The sequence below is a fragment of the Glandiceps talaboti genome, chromosome 20, assembly GCF_964340395.1.
Source record: "Glandiceps talaboti chromosome 20, keGlaTala1.1, whole genome shotgun sequence".
In the NCBI taxonomy this organism is placed as follows: Eukaryota; Metazoa; Hemichordata; class Enteropneusta; family Spengelidae; genus Glandiceps; species Glandiceps talaboti.
This window is the reverse complement of record NC_135568.1, coordinates 797,025-817,500: the sequence shown is the minus strand read 5'-3', so window position 1 is coordinate 817,500 and position 20,476 is coordinate 797,025. Positions and strand designations below refer to the sequence as shown.

The 20,476-nt window shown below is 33.9% G+C and overlaps 1 protein-coding gene across 3 annotated transcripts in view; it reads left to right on the top strand.

The window, feature by feature from the left end:
* The first annotated feature begins 836 nt into the window (after positions 1–836).
* LOC144450909 (activin receptor type-1-like) overlaps positions 837–20,476 on the top strand; it is a 56,570-nt gene continuing 36,930 nt past the window's right edge. For all 3 annotated transcript variants that reach the window (XM_078141670.1, XM_078141671.1, XM_078141669.1), the window contains exon 1: positions 837–902. In XM_078141670.1, the coding sequence (XP_077997796.1) occupies positions 845–902 (58 nt within the window). In that variant the 5' untranslated portion in view covers positions 837–844. The remainder of the gene's footprint in view (positions 903–20,476) is intronic.

Below are 20,476 nucleotides of genomic sequence, written 5' to 3'. Positions count from 1 at the left end.
ACCGTTTGTTGTATTTATGTCAAATTTCTTTCAAAATGATGTCTAAATGTAATATAGAACCAGAGGTGAATAACGAAATGTAATTAAACAAGTAAAGTTAATTGCTTGTAATAAAGAAAAAAAATGAAGTCGTCTGCTTGTCTGTCCACTTTTTAAGAAGAAAGAAAGAAAATGGCAACTATTATGTCCCTACTCCTGTAAGACCAGCTGTTAATTCAAGAAACACAGCTGGCAATGTATTATTCTACAGACTTTCTGGAACCGCATCGAGTATGACCCCCCACGCCACCCCTACGCTCTCCTCTGTGTCTATGCTACCTACAGCTACAGACAGAAAGTTGTTGTCGTTCAAATCAGAGCGTACTCTTCAAGTTGAATTTCCTCCCATTGTTGAAACACGTTTTGGCTGCCATTCAATTTGTGAGAAGTTCAAATTAAATGAAACAGATGATCGTGACCCAACATAGCCATTAACATGTGGAAAGCGTGCCTGCATCAAAGCTTTTGGGACATTGCTTACATTATAACTGGTGATGGTGCATATGGGAAAAGTCATCATAGTGTAATAACCTTGTCGATGTCAGGAGGTACATAACATGAATGTTAATTTTTTCTGAACCAGAGTCTTTTAAATTTATCCCTTTTTTGATACATTGTATCCTACAGATATCGATGTTTCGAACGTTTGAAATCCCCTCCCTCGTTTTAATTGTACAGAAGAATGCTGTCATGGTGATAACGAGACGAATTCGTCACCTCGCAACTGACCTAGCTATTCCCCGAGGGAGGTGAATGGAACGGCCCACTTGAATTCATAATGTATCTGTGTAATGGCGGAGCGAAGATGGCGACAGGCTTCATAATACTTCTCCTAGGATTGAGCATAAAACAAGCGGTTTTGGGTGAGTAATGTCGAAAGTTTTGATTCTCTTAGTAGGCGAACACTGTCATGATTAGTTAGAGCGCTGTGGTGGCACAGGCATACCTTAGTAAAACATTGGGTGGGAAATTGACGACGCAGATGTGGTCCTGTATCGCAACGGAGCTTGTCTGACTTTCTCTTTGATTGAGCAGTTTATCAAATCGGTGCGCATTTTACGTTAATGCCGTCCTGTTTTGTGTGAAGTGTCACAGTTTGTAGTATTAGCATGCCTGTTCTATGGCTTCCACGAGTTTTTACCGACCCAGCGTTGAGTATGCAGTCCTTACAAGCCAAGAATACATGGTAAACACATTTTATTTTGTACAACGAAGCCGTAGTAGGCCAGCGGTTACCGGTGGTCGCAGAACTGGCTACGCTGTGGATGTATGATTCTCCGCTATTAAATCATGGGTCTGTTGACTACAGGGACCCCCTTCGAGCTCTGCTCTCAGAGCGTGTTCTTGCTTTCCGGTGCTCATTTTATCCCAGAAGAAAAATGCAAGAAACGTGTCACAATTGCATACCGAACAGACTGACCTTAGCGATTACTACGGGAAAATTATTAGTGGGAAATCTAATTATCGCCGGAAACGCGTCTCTGCCACCAAACACAATTTACTCTGTAAATTTCCAGTCAGTGTGTACGCAAGCTGCAAATCGTTTCGTGACCTCCGGGTCACTTCGGCAAACATAGAGAGAAGAACTGTCACGATAACGCCAAATGTATTCAACTTTATTCGCAATTTCTCACGTAGAAGGGGGACTGTCAATAGACTTAAAGTAACTAAGCCTTTGTCTTTCTAAAATGAAGAATTGTGCAGCGACTCTGCATATTGCATAGCAAGTTCATTCCAATGGTTCCACTGTAGTAACGGTAAAAATAATGAAAAAGTTGCTAAGCACTGTTATTAGAAGCAGTCATAAATTAATGTGACACAGGTCATATTTAAAGTGTTCAGTTACATATAATGTCATAAATCATATTTTCATGTATGTGTTACAAAAAAGTTTTTCTTTTTTCTTTTTTAAATCTGTGAGACTTGCATGAAAAATAAAAATTTTGGCCATGGGATATTTTTTCCCTATACAGAATTGATGCTTATCTCAACAAGTTACAACTTCTCTTTTTTAATCATAAAAAGGCCAAATAGAGTTTATTTGAATGTTACCTGACTTGAATCTGTTGGTTTATAGGATTTTTAAATAATAAATCCTTTCATGAAAATAGTAAATGGTTTAGTTCTGGAAAACATAAGTATACTTAAAAAAAAACGTTTGCCCACATAAGTAAAGAAAGTAATAGCTTTTTTTTTATCTATTTGTTTTTTTCTTGTAATTTTCTTTTGCTGACTATTATCAATGAACATTTTGTCATGTCCAGCTTTGAAAAAAAATATATTGCAATTCAATGAGAGGGAGATTTTGCCCCCAGCACGAAACCACTGAACTAAAAAAGTTAAAAAATTTACAATAGTAGGAACCCACTGTGAAGCCTGTTGACAACTGTCAACCTTAATAAATCTAAAACACCTTACAATGGCATTGGGCCACCCAGGTTAAGTGAAAAACATGGTTTAGACACCCATGGTATTTTAACTGTAAGTGAGATCTGATGTAAGCAATGGGGTGTGTGCTATATGGATTCATATTCCTACCCAGTTTTATGATTGATTGTAGCTGTTTAAAGTGTTTAATTATATACTGTTTTGAGTTCTGTAAGTATTTTAGTTTTAGCTTTTATTTCAAGAATGACCATCTTAAAAGTGAAGATATGCTTGCAACTTGAAGGCCAATTTGATTGATAAAGAGTTTACTTTGAAATAATAGGAGAGCCAGGAAACTATTATTTCTTGGACAACTAATGGTTATGTTCATCACGGTAGGTGTTACTTGTTGCATGGGTTTCACCCCGATGTCCGTTTCAATCCCGCTGTCCGTTCAAGCGGTGTTTTTATTGTCCGTACTCACAGGCTCGTTTTCTGTCTGATTCTTAGCTTGACCTAATTGTGTTACTGCATGGAGAAAATTATAGGCATTTGAACTTCTTTTCTTTGTTCTGGCTTATTTTGTAAGCCCCTTATTACCATGTAGACAATGGGTGTTTGTTGCACAGAATGACAACAAATTAACAAGATGGATCAATGTGTTTCTAATGAGGCAAGTCAGACAACAACAGCAAGAGGTGAAGCAATGTCTTGGTCTGTGCATGGATGTATTAGTGATAATACATCCTTGGTCTGTGTAACACCACTGTTTTCCATGTCCCCTTCAATACAAGATAAAAATTGGTGGGTAAAAATGATTAAAAAATGTGTTTTCTTGTAAGTCACCACAGACTAAAGGATTGAAAGCACCAAAGTTTGGTGTGTCATAATAACTTACTGTGTGTCATGGCACCCCTGTCAATTGGTTTACAAGTTACAATAACTTTACTGTGCATCATGGCACATCAAATTGACATACAAGTTACATGGTACATTGATGACTGTCATGTTAAAAAAATTGATAAAACGTCCAATTTTTTAAACAGAACTTGTGAAAACGTGATGATAAATTTTTAAATTAATGAACCCCTTCTTAGAACACTTTATATGTCCAGAGAATTGCACTAATGTGGTCCATCAAAGAAAAATATTGTACATTTTGCTACTAGAAAGTTTGCCAGGAAAACTTTTGAAAGCTCCCCACCCCCCCCCCCCCCCCCACCCCCAAAAAAAATATATTAAGGTCTTCCTCAGTGAATTATTTTATTTAAGTGGTAGTATCTGTTCTCCAAGTTTCTCAAATTGTTTGAATAGATTTCAGGAGCTACTTCATTAGTTGCTTCAAAAGAGTTTGAAATCGTTTTATGTAGGATCCATTTTGTCTTCTTTGGAAGTAAATCTTTGTTATATAAACTGATGTAGGAAAATCTTATTTTAGTAATTCCCAGTGCTATACTTGAAAATAGAGGTATGTTTGGAAAAATAAGTGTCCAATTTTTGTGATGCAAGAAACATAGCCATTGTCAGATTAGATAGTTTTTGCTATTAACATATGTAGAATTAGTTGATAGTGGAGTGAGTTCTTTTCTCTGAATCCAGGTGTTGTCATTAGAGATAAAAAAAAAAACCATGATAACAGAAATCAGGGATAATCTTGTAGAACATACTACTTTACATATGTTATACTTGTAGCACAATTTTGCAGAGAATTCTGAGTAAAACGGACTTAGGAATACAGGTAATGATTGGTGAAATAGACAAAATTGAACCACTTAAGAGTTAGCTGCTCTTGAAGTGTCACCCACTCTTCCTTCGAATTATAGTTAAGTACATTGAATTCGCTGTATGAGATTGGTTAAATCTTCTCTCTCTATTACTAGTACGTAATGCTTCATGTGGTATGATTTGCATTCCTGCTACAAAGTATAGTTACATATTAATGTACATTGAACTTGCTGTATGAACGTGGCTAAATCATTGCTCTCTCTGTTACTAGTTCGTAATGCCTCATGTGACATGATTTACATTGCTGTAAAATAAAAGTAAGATCAACCCTTTTTCAGTACTCGCAGTAATATTTATGTATTTGTTGGCATCACCATGGTAGTGTAGGAAGCCATACAAGTGCTTAGAACTCATGGAAAGCACTACTTACTATTGATGTAGAAGAGCGTTTTGTTTGCTCATCTACTGGCCAGGCTTCAATTCACACATTTGTGCAAACCCAGTATGACAATATACTGGTCAAACATCACTTTGCAACCATAATAGGTTACCTACTGTAGTAGTACTTCAATGTTTTAACAACGATTTTAGAACCCTGGTAACAGAGATAAAAATCAGATAAAATTTACACAAATATTAGTGAATCTAAGTTGTTTCTAGTTAACACATAATTTAGAAATGACAGAAATAAAATTTCAGTGTGTATGAAACTTTGGTCAAAAACGTTTGTATCTAAAATGTTCCAATGACAATTAGTGAAATGTATGCAGATGGCAAGAAATTTGACAAAAATATATAATTGGCATACAACTTTGTTGTACCTGTGGATCCTTTAGAGGTATGGGAAGGGGAGGGAGGATCTTGGAGAAAGTCTACACTTTGTTGGGAACCACAGAAAATGGCATTATTGTAGGAAAATATGGTTTGATTTTTATTGACTAACTGCTGGTAAGTTCCAGGGCTTGAATTTAATTTTTGGGTTTGGTAGTCAAATTTATCCAAGTGAACTGTTTCAGCTACAATTTTTTATTGATTTCCATTGGTCTAACAGAATACCACATTGTAAATTTGGTAGTCAAGATATAATATTTTGTAGTCTATATATGGACAACCACATTGTAAATTTGAAAGTCAAGATATAATATTTTGTAATCTATATGCCTTTGACTCCTGCTAATTTCACCCCCTGCAAAATTACTAATAATACTGGTTAGCTGTAATTGAATGATGGATGATAGACATATGCCTGGTATTAGATATAGGATATGTTAAGCTTTACAACTGCAAATATCTTCTTAGTATTTTCACCGTTTTCAGTGCAGGTATCCATGACAACAAGAACAAATATATTACCATAGAATAAAAATGTTTCGCTTTTATGAGTATAACAGTTTTTGCAAGCCAACTCATATTGTATGACAAGTACTTTGTTTGCCAGCCTAATTACATAAAATAATGTGTCAATATTTGATGAAATTCTGAGTTTATTTTTAATCATTATATCTGCTAGAAACTTACCATAAAATAGATTTTGAATTGATCTACTGTGTTGCTTAGTATATCCAAAGTGGAAGGTACACTTGATGTATTCTTATACATGCTGTTTTTTGTGGAGGATAGTAAGTAGATAAAATCTACCTGAGTTCCCTTGGTATTTTGTAAAGTATCCACTCCAATATTAGCATTTTATTACTGTTGTGTGTCAGGGTCATGGGGAAGATAGGGTTAGGGTTTCAGACTTGTTTGGTCTGTAAATTGGTAAAACCTACCTGAGTTATCTACTAAAATGTTGCTGTTATGCATCAGAAGTTTTACAATAGGTCTTAGGGAAGGTGGATAGGGGAGTTTTGTTTTGTCTATAAATAGGTAAGGTAAAATCTACACAAATTCCTGGAATGTTTGCGAGAGAAGCCACAATCAAGATTCTAATTAGCGTTGTTTTTGCTAAGATTTGCGAACCATGGTGAAACTGATGAGGGGGTAAGGATGGGGTGTGGAATCTGGTAAAACTTGCATACTAGTATATATTTCTATACCTTAAAAGTGTGATATAATTTTGGTGAGTAATCTGGGTATGATTAAAATACATGTAGCTGGAAAACCAGTAGATTTTATTTACCTCTAACAAAACAGTGAAAGTATAGGGAAAGAATGTGGATTTGACCAGTTTATGTCATTTTTGTTACTCTATGTTCTATAACAAAAAACAAGCCAATCCTTTCCCTACCCATTTTAGAGTAAGGTGTTTGTAAAAACACACACTTGTAAGGCTTTACTAGTACGTACTAAGTGTTAGTATAAGGGTATTTTACTATTCAACTGGCGGTTTTCTTAGTAAATGTGAATGAGCAAACAACAGCTGAACAATTAAGCCAATGACTTCACTTGACCCAGTACAGTTTTTTGTTGCCTACTTGGTACAATACATGATAGTGAATGTAAATATAATAAATTGAAATGCCTTCAGATTGGATAGTAGGTTGGATAAATATGTATAGCTTTGAAAAGTTACACATTCATTGATGTTTTCACTAAGGTTTTGTGACACTTCGTATCTTTTTTTTGTTGTGGCTCAAAATGGTAAAAGATGGTTTCCTTGTAAGTGAGCACACAGAGATAGGGGACATTAAATTTTTGTGTGTGGCAAGAAATTGTTGTGCATCAGTGGCACATCAAATTGGCTTAGAGGAGACACTCCTCAGTACTAGCACATGGAAATTACGTAAAGCCTGCATACATGTACATTGACAATACCTTACACCATAAATTTATTGGGAACTTCATAAGCAATATTTTGCTATGGTTGGGAATCCAGATAACGTTAGGGATATTTCACTGGTAGAACTTACATAGATTTCAATGCATTGTACAATAATTTGAGTCAGGAACCTTGTTTTTGCTACATGTAGGTTTGGTTACCTTGGTAACAGAATAGGGAATCTCAGTGGTAAAACTTGCATAAATTTGAATTCTTAATACCTTATGCAATAATTTTGCCCATGAACCATGATATAAACTGTTGTGAGAGATTTGGGAAAGCTGGTAACACCCAAGTATCAGAAGGGGAAAGCTGGTAAAACCCAGGTAACAGAGGGGAAAAGCTGGTAATATCCAGGTAACAGAGGGGAAAGCTGGTAATATCCAGGTAACAGAGGGGAAAAGCTGGTAAAACCCAGGTGACAGAGGGGAAAAGCTGGTAAAACCCAGGTAACAGAGGGGAAAGCTGGTAATATCCAGGTTACAGAGGGGAAAAGCTGGTAATATCCAGGTTACAGAGGGGAAAAGCTGGTAAAACTAGGTAACAGAGGGGAAAGCTGGTAAATGATTATGATTATAATGGCAAACCCAGTTAAACTACTAATGTACTTTGAAAACTTAGGTAGATTTTACCCACTTACTGTTGTTAACAAAAACTCTCCTCACCATTGCCAGGTGGCGAATTTCTGATTGATTTGCATTGAGACATTTCAACTCAATACTTTACTTTAGAATAATTCTGTGGAATATTTATCCAACTTAGAAATGGCTTTATATGTCTATATATACAGCTGTTCAACATTCATAAGATAGACAATGGTGAATCAGAAAATATATATTTACTTGTCTGTATTCCAATTTATCACAACATTAATTTTTATAACTATATATTTATATATAGTAAATGTTCTGTATTGGTGTTTTTGTTAAGGTTTATGAAAACTTGGTAACAGAGGAGAAAATCTGATAAACCATTAATAAATTTTCTTGCCTTGTACCATGATATTTTATTCAGAAGTCATTTCAAAATGAAATACAAACATTTTCTTATCCAAAAGTGTCCCAGACTGTAATACATACCATTTATTTCACCTACGAGACATTGTAATGTTTTGGTGGTTTTTTCTTTATGAGAACAGCAGCTGTTAATTTATTATTTATAAATACTAGTTATCTAGACTTGATTACATTAAATTGTAGTTTATACACGACTATTTTCTAGCTTGTCTCCTACTATTTTGAAATGTACATAATTGTTCAAAGTGAATTGGACTTAGATTTGCTGTTCAGTTATTTGTAGGCAAATAAAGATTCATTTATTCATTCATTCATCTGCTTATTCTTTTGTCCGTCCATCCATCTCTGTCCATCCATCCATTCATTCATCCATACATCCATTCAGTCAGTCAGTGTCATACATTCCTTCATTCACCCATCCGTCCATCCATCTGTCTGGCCAGTCATCCATCCATCCATTTATTCATCTGTCCATCCATCCATATATCCATTCATTCATTCATTCATTCAGTCAGTCAGTCACAGTCAGTCAGTCAGTGTCATTCATTCATTGATTCATTCATTCATTCATTGTCATACATTCATTGATTCATTCATTCATTCATTCATTCATTCATTGTCATACATTCATTGATTCATTCATTCATTCATTCATTCAATCATTGATCAAGTTGATTGATTCATTCATTCATTCAATCATACATCCATCCATTCATCCATTCATTCATTCATTCATTCATAATTTAGATTGGAAAGCTTGGAAATATGGTAAAACTTTCATAGATTTACAATGTATATACCTTGTTGGATGAAGAATAATTTTAACTGTGAAACCCCAATGAATAAATTAAAATAAATAAAGAACTTAGACAGATTTAACTTACTTATCACCGTAACAAAAACACTTTAGTGATAGTAGTTAACCAATATTTATCACAAAATGGTTTCAATAAAATTTAAACATATCACTTGCTTGAAGCTTTTATCTGATGTGTACAAGAAATTGTCTAAGTTAGGCCTAAAAAATTGTTTGGTTCCGGTTACCTGACCCCACCTAGTTTTTCACTGCCGACCCTAAACTTTTTAAAAATGTATTCAAGAAAAAAATAATGAAATCATGAAAATTGTGAAGTCTTACGATAAGTGGATGCGGAAAATGACATCAACTTAAAAAGACAATATAAAACTGTTCTTCCAATCTATAATGGCTGTACATCTGATGAGAAGAAACACAGAGACCATATGGAAAACAACGGGAAACATAACTACCTGAACTAGACACTCACATATGAAAAAAAGAATTTAAAAAAATCTATGATATATATATTTTCTGGGTTATGGAGACATTTCTGTTTGAATGTTATTTCAGAGGAAAAGAGACATGGGTCTGTAACAAAAGAAGTACTTCATTCTACAGTTCTTTAATACATTATAAAATCACTTATTTTCTAATGAAGGTGTTCATTCAATTGCTTTCATAGCATTTCTTTCCCTAATGTATACTTCTATTTTCAAATTATGTCTCTCTGGTTACATATGAAAATAAAAATTCCAGAAAAGTAACCAATTAGCTAGCTTTCTAGAGAATATAATCCTTGAAGTATTAAACTGTATTGCAGTGAAAACCATTACCTTTGTTTTTAACAACATGTTTATGTAAATTGAAATTTATTGATGAGACACTATTGATTACTTGTAATGAGTACAGAATTGTGCACTGGTGTCCACTAATTTGATGGAATTCATAACGGCCTATTACAAGCCAGACTTATTTATACATAGTCGTTTAAATTCATGTGATTGCGTTAAGGGAACACTGATGTCATTCAGATATATGATTACACGTATGTCGTCTCATCTAAAGATTGGATGTTGTTAAACATGTCAAAATTAAATGTGGTTTGTGGTACACACAATGGGGACTTCTCGAAAAGTACAGGCTGTTGCATTGTATATGTATGTGTGTGTTGTATCCATTTGTGTGTGGTGATATGGAATGGGTGACTTAGGTGAAATATTGAATGAGTGACTGCGAGTGATATGGAATGGTTGGGTTGTTGAGATACATGTATTACAAGATATATATACAGGGTTACCTTCAAAGAAACTAATTTTTACTAAATGCTTATTTTGAAAATATTCCAGTGAACACTGGAGATTTCGATAATGAGTATTTTGTGGACACTTATTTGCACTGCAGATCATGTGACCAAGTTTGAGTTCAAAGCAGTGACCTTCACCTTGATTTCAAGGGTTAATATCTACAAATTCATTGTCATCATCAAATTGACTTAAGAAATATGTATATTTGACAAAGATTTAACCAGTTTTTAAAAGTAATATTTCAGAATGTGAAACTACTGTTTCAACAGTTTTTGAAATTTGATATTTCAGACAAACAAATATGAAAAGACGTATCAAATGAAAATTTCTATTCACAGTTACATGTAAAACATATTTTTGGAAGCAAATCCCAAATTTCCCATTTGATTCTATAAACCCAGAGTCCATGAAAATTCTGGTTTGAAAAAAAATCTTTGAAAATAATGCAAACATATTCATTATTACAATTGTTGAAATTCGAAATGTTGTTGCTAAGATAATACTTTTAAATATTATGCAATATACATGTAGTTATAAATAGCTTTGAAAAGTTCGTTATTTTTTGTTGGTTGGTTGTCATTGTGCAGTGGAATGGTCTCGGATGTCAACAGTTACTTCTATGCTGCTGAGAGACTTACTTTAGGATTATGTCTGGGCTTGCCTCTAATTCTCCATGGAGGTCAAGTGCCTTATTTACAACATTCTTGATACTGACTAACAGTCAGTCATGCTGAACTCTCCCAGGGCCAAACGTTTACCCTCACAGCTAAAAGTGTCTACAGATTCGACCACTAGTATTTGAGTGTGCTTTAGAATTACTGAGAGAGATGTGGTTGTGTATAATGTGTATACATTGTTTGAACCGCTTTACTGGTGTTGGGTTAACTTTTAAGACCTATGTAATATGCACTTAAAAACGGAAATATTACACAGCCAAAAGTGTTTACAAGACCTTACTTGTGTTTGAGTTTGTTGGTATTACAGAGAGATGTGGTTGTATGTACATTGCTAAAACAGCTTCACTGGTGTTCTATTAGTATTTTTACATAGGTTGTAGGCCCTTGTTTATAATGTAAAACAAGAAAATCTGCTCTTTAACTTTAAAGTATTAAAGTGTACATTTCTACATCCAGCCCTCATATAATTTGTGGTGCCAGGTGGTGGTGATGGTGGTTGGTAAAACAATACATTGTTTTTGGTTTTTAGTTGGAAAGTTACATGTACACCAATATTTTTTGCCAAGGTTTGGGAACCATGGTAACAGAGAGGGGAAATCTGGCAAAACTTTGATAGATTTCTATAGCGTTTTAATTTGATATGGAACGTAGTCACAGAGGGGGATATCTGGTAAAAGTTGAATACTGTTTACCATAATTTGATGGGGAACTTTGTTAACAGACTTACAAAATCTGGTAAAAACTTCACTTATTCCATACTTTGATCTGTGACTTTGGTGGGGAACATCAGAGTCTGGAAATCTGGTAAAATTTGCAAAAATTTCCATACATTGTGCAGTGATTTTGGTAGGAAACCTTGGTAACAAGAGTTGAGAAATCTAGTAAAATTTGCATATAGATTTCTATACCTTGTGCAGTGATTTCTGTACAGAATCCTTTTCAAAAGACAAGTGGGCTTCAAGTAGAATTTACATACTTGCAGTCCTTAACAAAATACTGAATTAATTGTCTTGTGAATCCTTGGTACATTTTTTCACTCTCTTGCCCTTCACATGATAACTTTTTTCACTAAAAGTCTACATAATATTTACCTAGCATCCTAGAAGTGAATACATTAACAATGTAAATATGTCTGTGTTTTAGCCTTCTTTTTAAGGTAACTCAAATATGTATTTACCAAGTTACTAATCACTCAGCTAGCTCCTTGACCTTTAACAAGAAAATAGTCTTAGGAATGCAATAATAGTTCCCCCCCCCCCTTCCCCTCCATGTTTGATGATTGTGCCCCTCACTCAAGCAATATTCCCAGAACATCAGTTATTCAAGTGTCTCAAAACTTTACCATGTGAAAGGTTGTTCCTGGTCCTTTTCAAATAATAAAGAAATTTTAGGGTTCACCATCTTGTGACAATCTATTGTCTTCCCGTAAAGCTAAAACTGTCATTGGTGGCCATTTTGGATTCTAAAATATTCAATTTTCATACCACTTTGACCTTTTACGATAGGGTGACCCCAATTTTGTGATGTTGATTTTAACTGAAACTAGGTTGGCATTTCTTGAACGAAAGTAACAGTCAAAATTAGTGTATTCAATAGTTTATAACAGTTTATTTCTGAGACACATTCTATATTAAATGTACAAAAAGGAAAAAACATCATGTCTTTTAAACATTCAAAAACAATACTGAATATACAAAACCCTTACTTTTATGGATTTTTTTTCGAATTGAGACAAAAATCCCATAAAAGTGAAGGTTTGTATGAAAAGAACCCTTTTATAATATCCACTGATAGGATATTGTTTTTACAAAACAATTTTGAATATTTGATTATTCGTATGAAAGATAAGATGTGATGCTGAATTCTGAAGAAAAAGTTTATTTTCAACTAGGTAAAATATTTTTAAAAAGTCAATGAATTCGTATGTTTTTGATATAAATTGATATAAAAATAAGTTAACAAAACAAGAATATCATATTTTGAAAATGTATTTATAAATATTAATGATTTTGCTATTAAAGGTTTTAAAATCCAGATAACAAGGGAAGAAATTCAGTAAATTTAACTAAATTTCCATGCTTTTACCATAATTTTGGTAGTGAACCCCAATATTTTACCAGACAAAGTCTTTTGATTTTGAAAATCTAAAAATGTAAAAGGGTAATACCCTGCATTAGTTATCACAAACATTTTAAAACAAAAATGCTGATGAAAATATTGTACTGAGAAGAGCGGTTCAGTTGTGGCTACATTGTAGACAATTGTGATGAAATGGAGTAGCTTTAAAAAATGGTGTACATTTCATTTGTGGCTACATTGTAGACAATTTTGATGGAAACCAGTAGCTTAAAAAATGGCGTACATTTCATTTGTGACTAAATTGTAGACTGTTGATGAACAGATGTAGCTTTTAAAAAGGGAAAAAGAGGGTGAAAAAGATGAAATTATGATACAATTGGGTGTATATTTCAGTTGTGATTTCATTGTAAACAACTTTGATGAACAGATGTTGTGTTAAAAAGTGAAAAAGAGGATAAGAATTAAATTATATCTAAAATAGATGTGAAAATAGTGGAATGAATTGGATATTGTTAATAGTGAATGAAATATCGTAGTGTGAGTCCTGACAGACTGGTACAACAATGTTTAGGTTTTCCATGTCTGGCCTTTTGTTGGGGTAACCATAAATTAGTTCAACACGCAATCCCGCCCACAAACTGCCCTTTTAGTTTTATGAGATTTAGTGTACAAGGAGATATGGCATTTGTGTGTGACTTTACTGCAAAAATTTGTGAAATAACAGACTCGTTAGAACTGTTGAACATGCAGCACTCATCGGAATAAATATAGTCAGTCCAAGTTGTGAGAAACGGGAATTTTTCCAAGCTGTGAGTGAGACAAATACCATGTGAAGGTTTTAAAGTACATGTCATGTGATTGATAAAGGATATTTTATGTGCGTGTAATAAATGGAAAGGTCCATTGTGAACTGTAATAGGGTCTAATCACTGTCACTGAAATAGACATAGGGCAGCACAGATCTCATAAAATAACCGCTGACTTGACCATTTTGCAGCCTGAGTGACTACCCATAGAAAGATAAAATAGTTAACTCAAACCCAGTCCATTTATGATTAGTGAATTACCATCTGTTTTATTGTAATGGCCAATCACATATCAGAAAATAAACCACTGACTTCTCCAGTTCTTGGTCTGATGAGCCATAGGAAGATGACTTATCTAAATCCAATGAAAGTCCATTGCTGATGTAGCAATCACCATCTATTATAATATAATAACAGCCAATCAGATACCTGAAAACAAGTACTGCTTTTACCATTTTGTAAAGTGACTGGTAATTGGAGGAGTTTGTATTTTGTACTTGTTAGTTGTATTTTTAGCATTTCTCTATTTCTGCTAGTGCTGTGATATGAGTTTCTGTCATAAAATCTACATTACCATACATGTATCATATTTCTTATATGCCACTGCTTATAACGAAATATTGCACATTTTGTAATTTTTTGAACACGGTTTTTCCTGCATGTTTTGTTAAACCATTCCATGTTTGAAGTGCGTGAGATAGTTAAGATTGTAAGTTTGCTGTCCAGCAATGTTGTATTAAAATAAAGGATAGGTTCGTTGACTAGTCTGTCATTCATTAGAGTCATTCAACAGGTGTTGATCCCAGGTGTGTAATACATGTAGTGTTGTTCTGATTGGCTAATACATGCTAGAGTTGATGAGTAGCATTTTGACACATGTCTCATCTCAAGTGACTAGCCCAGCCCGCCAGACATGTCTCATCTGCATTGTTCTGATTGGCTAATGACTTATGGTAATTTAACTAATAACTTATGGTAATTGTTATGAACTTGTTCATGTAATCTGATAATATTTGTATAGCCAAGGAAAATATTAGTGACCTAAGGGGCCTTGACACTGAGGCAAGTATGAATAGGAAAATACAATGACATAAGGGGCCTTGTCACTACTAGTCAAAGACAAGTAGGAAAATAATTATGACATAAGGGGCCTTGTCACTGAGTAAAGTGTGAGTAGGAAAATAGTAGTGACCTAAGGGGCCTTGTCACTACTAGTCAAAGACAAGTAGGAAAATACTAGTGACCTAAGGGACCTTGTTAATACGAGTCAATGACAAGTAATTACAAATTCCTTATGGAATGAGTATTTATCAGCTGAAAGAGGAAAAATATTGAGAACGATATATTACATACTTGCAAGTTTAATTAAAATAAGAAGAGAAATGGATAATACACATGTAACAGGAATTCTGAATGTTTTGAATATTTCAAGCACCAATGATATAGAAGTAGGGTAACCTGATTAAGTTAGAATGACCAGGGTATAAATTTCATATTTGCTGTTCAAACTTGTGATGGCATAAGTAATCAAAATGTATGAAATTCCAACATGAAATGTGATGAAAAAACGTAATTGTTACAGCATATGAAATTGTTAATAATGATATTTTGTATATATGAGTATGGACGTGAAATGAGATGTATAGATTAGTTGGGAAAAAGTTTGTAAACTGTGTTAATATTATAAAGACTTTGGTTGTCACATTTAATCATCGACCAATTTGATCCAAATGTTACTGATCATCATCATCATGTAATACAAGTATGTGTCAGTCTCTATTTTGTGAGAGATGTTGATCAGCTAAGACTTGCAGTCACCGTGACATCATGGCAACAACGCATGTTTGGAATTTGTGGGCAGCCTTCTAACATGGTCTGGAAATCATTAATAGCCAGCCAGCCACACAAAGCAAGCTTAGAAAGTCACGTTTCCGTGGGCTTTGTGATATCTAAAACCATTTACTACTGAGCTACATGTGGACAACATATGTAATGGGAAAACTGTATGTACAGACTAAGAAGTTTATTTGCTCTGAGATCCACAAATTATTTCAGTCTGGTTAATAAGAAATATTTTGTATGTGAAAATTCAAGAGTTTAGGTTGATGAAGGTAGAACTCCATAAGATCCCTTTCTCCTGGTCTCCTAATAGTCCTCCTAATCAGCAAGTCCCTTCCCATGCTGTAATACTTAACACACCCCATCTCCCCATGTCATCTTATCCTAAGTTACAGGGGGTATGTTTATTTAAAGAAAGAGCAACCTTTGAACCCTGAAACTCCCCTCCCTGTTGTAACCAAAACCACCCCACCCTCATGCCCCACTACCATCACCAATTTTGAAAGGGTATCATAATACATCATGTGACTTTTACCTGAGTGGTGGTTTTCCAGTCTGTGGTTTTCAAAAGATTGTGTACAGACAGTATTTTATTTCAGTTTTGTCACAGATTAATAACAGTTCATATATAATTTAATGCTACATGGTTAACCACTAAATAACATTCATCTATTAGTATTTATTACCCTATTCATTATTTGTCCCTTTATTTCCTACTTTAGCTGTTGTAGGATCACTGATTGATTGATGGATTGATCGATCAGCTGATTGGTTGGTTGATTGATTGATTGATTGACAGATGAACTTCACCATAACTGACATTACTGATTGAACTCCTAATATACTAGATTGATGTATACTAGATTGATTTATTTAATTTATCAATCAACTGATTATTAACTAGTTTACTTTAACTTCAGTCAAGTTGTGCTTGAATTGATTCAGAGATGAGTTTATGAAGGAGACATTGGATTGTAATTCCATTACAACTTTGATTGTAATGTATCTGGTCATCTTATCAAGCACATGTTCTCTTTCTGATTGACATCAACCATAACCTATACGTTAGGGTCAAAGCATGATAAGGAAAATAAAATGGCAAGCTCATGAATTTCTTTCTGTCTGGTGGTTGGTCGCTAGGTAATGTCATGATTGTAGACAGACAAATGAGAGAAGTTAGCCTCTTGAAAAGAAGTCTTTGACAGAGTACATACAATGTAATGATATGATGGCAATAAATATCCTCCATAGTTAATAACTTGTTATTGAATTTACTAACAGCAACAAAACTCAATTACTAATTGCACTCACATTGTTCACTAGATGAAAGTGAATTTTAGTATTATGAAACATTTCAAGTTTTTACATTAACATAAACACAGTTCCTCTAACACCAGTCTGGATTTCCAGACAATTATAGAGGGACTGTGACATAAATAAATACTAATTGCTCTCAGATTGTTCCCTAGATTTGAGAAGTATTTCAGATATTCATTATTTCAAATCACAGTATTATATAAATGGCCATTCATATATACTTACATAGATATGTCCCCTAGATAAAAGTGAATGTTAGTGCTAAGTAATGTTAATGCTAGCCTAACTATTCTGTATATGTCTCCATATTGTCCTCGTTATCCAACGTGGGTTTACAACCACCAGTTAAACAGAAATATGATGAATTTTGAAAGTCTTGTATGCATTTCATCATTTTGGTTGGAAGCCAAGAAAATGTGTTGATAACTCAGGTATAGTGTTTACCCAGTTGTTTACTACCTACAAATTTAAAACACAGTTCAAATGATTATGTTATGCTGTTGTGTTGTGTTATCCACATACACTACCAAGATTTGACCTCAAATGACCCATGAAATTTATTATGCAAATAAGATTTCAAGACTGATTCTATGAAGTATGAAAATTTGGTGAAAAGTTCATTTGCAAATTTCACCTTCAAAATTAAAATTTACACAGATCATAAACTATATAGATTTACCAGAGTCAAAAAATAACATGCCATAAACATTTTGGAAAACCAATTCACTACAAATAAGTTCATCACAAATCTAGATTTTCCACTGAAATATTAACATATGTAACAAAAGTGAGGAAGATAAGGTCAGTTTTATCAGATTTCCGTTCTGTTATATATATAACATTATGAAAGAATTGCATTCTATAATCAGATCTAGAGTTTAAGCTATTGGATTTTAATGGTTCCCTTCCAGTAACATATGGTGGAATAAGGAAAGGTGTAAATTTAATATATATTACGGTGTTAGTAGAATACCTGGTTTTTTTCCATGAGTATGTGTGTGTGTGTGTGTGTGTGTGTGTGTGTGTGTGTGTGTGTGTGTGTGTGTGTGTATGTACATGTGTGTGTGTATGTATGTATGTACATGTGTGTGTGTGTGTGTGTGTGTGTGTGTGTGTGTGTGTGTGTGTGTGTGTGTGTGTGTGTGTGTGTGTGTGTTGGGGGATGGAGTGGGACATGTGTGTGGGAGGGGAGGAGGGGGTAATAGTGACGGTTATGAGGGAGGAAGGTCCTTTGAAAATTAAATTGTAAATGTACTGTATAGAGGAATATAATAGTGTATGGGTTCGCTGTACTAAACCTATCAGTTGCTAGGTTTATGAAAAATGACTGTGAAAATTGAGTGTTCATCGTTGCAAGAGTAATGTATTATGACAGGTGATAGCTTCACTGATTCCAAGATAGATACTTTTCCAAATTTGTGAAATGTCCCAAGCATCAGGAATTCAATTGAGGTGACATAAGTCATTTTGAAGGTCATGGTTGTCATGGTAAAAGACTTGAGTCAAAACGGACAGGTTTCATCTTCTGACAAGCGATATCTCTGAGAGTAAAAAAAAACCCTATCTCTTCTTATCATTTCTGTGTGGAATTGGTATCATGGTAACACACCTGGTGTAGGCTTTCAGACTGCCATATCTAATCTATGATGACCAATCACAGGTGTCCTAGGAAATTGAAAAAATGTCTATGAGATAAAGTGTGTATCCGGAAACTGTCAACACTTCCACCCAGCAACACTCAGAATCATTAGTTCCAGGCAACCAAACAGGCAATGTAATAACACCTGTATTGTTCTGTCATGCAGGGTAACAAGTCTCAAGATTTCAAACAAGGGGAAAATTGTTAGAGATAACATTTGAAGTTTTGATAAAAGTTATGTAGTGGTGGTGTACAGAGAAGGGTAAATTTACATTTACTGAGTTTGGACAACATTTACTAGGTTTTATTTCAGGTTTCATTGGTTACGAGAAGACAAAATTTGGTAAAATAACGTTTTGGGATAGTTCAGAGTTGGAAATCAGGAGTGGTAATATACACATCTTTCTGCTGGTAACAGAGAAGGACATGATATTGGATTAAATTGACAAAAGATAGAATAAAATCATGTAAACTGACAGATTTGGTAAAAAAAAAAAAAAATTAAAAATGTACAAATGGGAGGAAATCTGGTAAAATTTTCAGTTTCTGTGTCAATATTGTGAACATTTTTGCTTCATCAACAATGTCTTCAAATGGAAATGTAATGTGAATGATTTAATCTTTTCTCTCTCAGTACCAGAGAGAGATGTCATACAACTGTAACAGGAAGGGTATTATCACCTCTAATCCATATATTGTCTTTGACAAAAACATAAATATTATCCTGATTTGGTAAAGTTTTGGAAAAAACTGTACAAATGGAAGGAAATCTAGTTAAATTCTTTGTTTCTGTGAACGTTTTTATCATGAAACAAATAATGTCATTGAGCAGAATAAACATATAGAGTATAACCATAATATACCATATATTGTTCTTGACTAAAATTGACTACCATACATGTATATCGTTCTTCACTTAAATTGACTACCATACATGTATATTGTTCTTGACTAAAATTGACTACCATACATGTATATCGTTCTTCACTTAAATTGACTACCATACATGTATATTGTTCTTGACTAAAATTGACTACCATACATGTATATCGTTCTTGACTAAAATTGACTACCATACATATATATCAATCTTGACTAAAATTGACTACCATACATGTATATCGTTCTTGACAAACACATGACTTATCCACTTGCAGATAGTGTAGGGGGTAAATCTTCACGTACTGTAAAACAAGAATTGCCAATATTATCAGTTCTTAGAGATGCATGTAATACCCTACATTCTTACATAGATAAAGTCACTTTACTCTGTTGATGACGTCTTTACAAATGCTGATACTGCCTAAAATCAAAATGATGACTCAGTCTGTTTTCACAGTTAACGTAAATGTCGCTAATTTGTAAGATGGTTAGTGATTGGAGAATGACGTGCAAGCCATTTTTATAACACAGGTATTGATTTGCTGACAGTGTCATGTTCTCTTAATTTGTAAGATGGATAGTGATTGGAGAATGACGTACAAGCCATTTTTATAACACAGGTATTGATTTGCTGACAGTGTCATGTTCTCTTAATTTGTAAGATGGATAGTGATTGGAGAATGACATACAAGTCATTTTTATAACTCAGGTATTGATTAGCTGATGGTCTCTTAAAATGGCCATATGGATGAGAATTTGGTATTTATTTTGGATTTTTATTTGATAAAACAGCTTCACCATGTTTTTCTACTTGAAAAAATAATGCAAAATAACATATACCAAGTCCATGTTCATAACTCAATACATTGCAAAAATATGCACAAAATGTAAAAAGTTTGTTATTGTATGTACAATAACAAACATTTTACACATTGTTTAATGTTTTGCCATTTATTGAGATGTGACTTGGTATATGTTATTTCACATTATTTCATTATTTTTTCAAGTAGAAAAACATGGTGAAGCTGTTTTATCAAATAAAAATCCAAAATAAATACCAATTTCTCATCCATATGGCCACTTTAAAGAGGTCAGTTATTGAATATAAAACTATGCTAGCTGCAACTGGGATGTTTTTTGTAACTCTTTTGTTAGATGTAATATTGTAATCATAATATCCTACATCCTGAACAGTATTGAATCACCTGTGGGTAAACACATATTTGTGT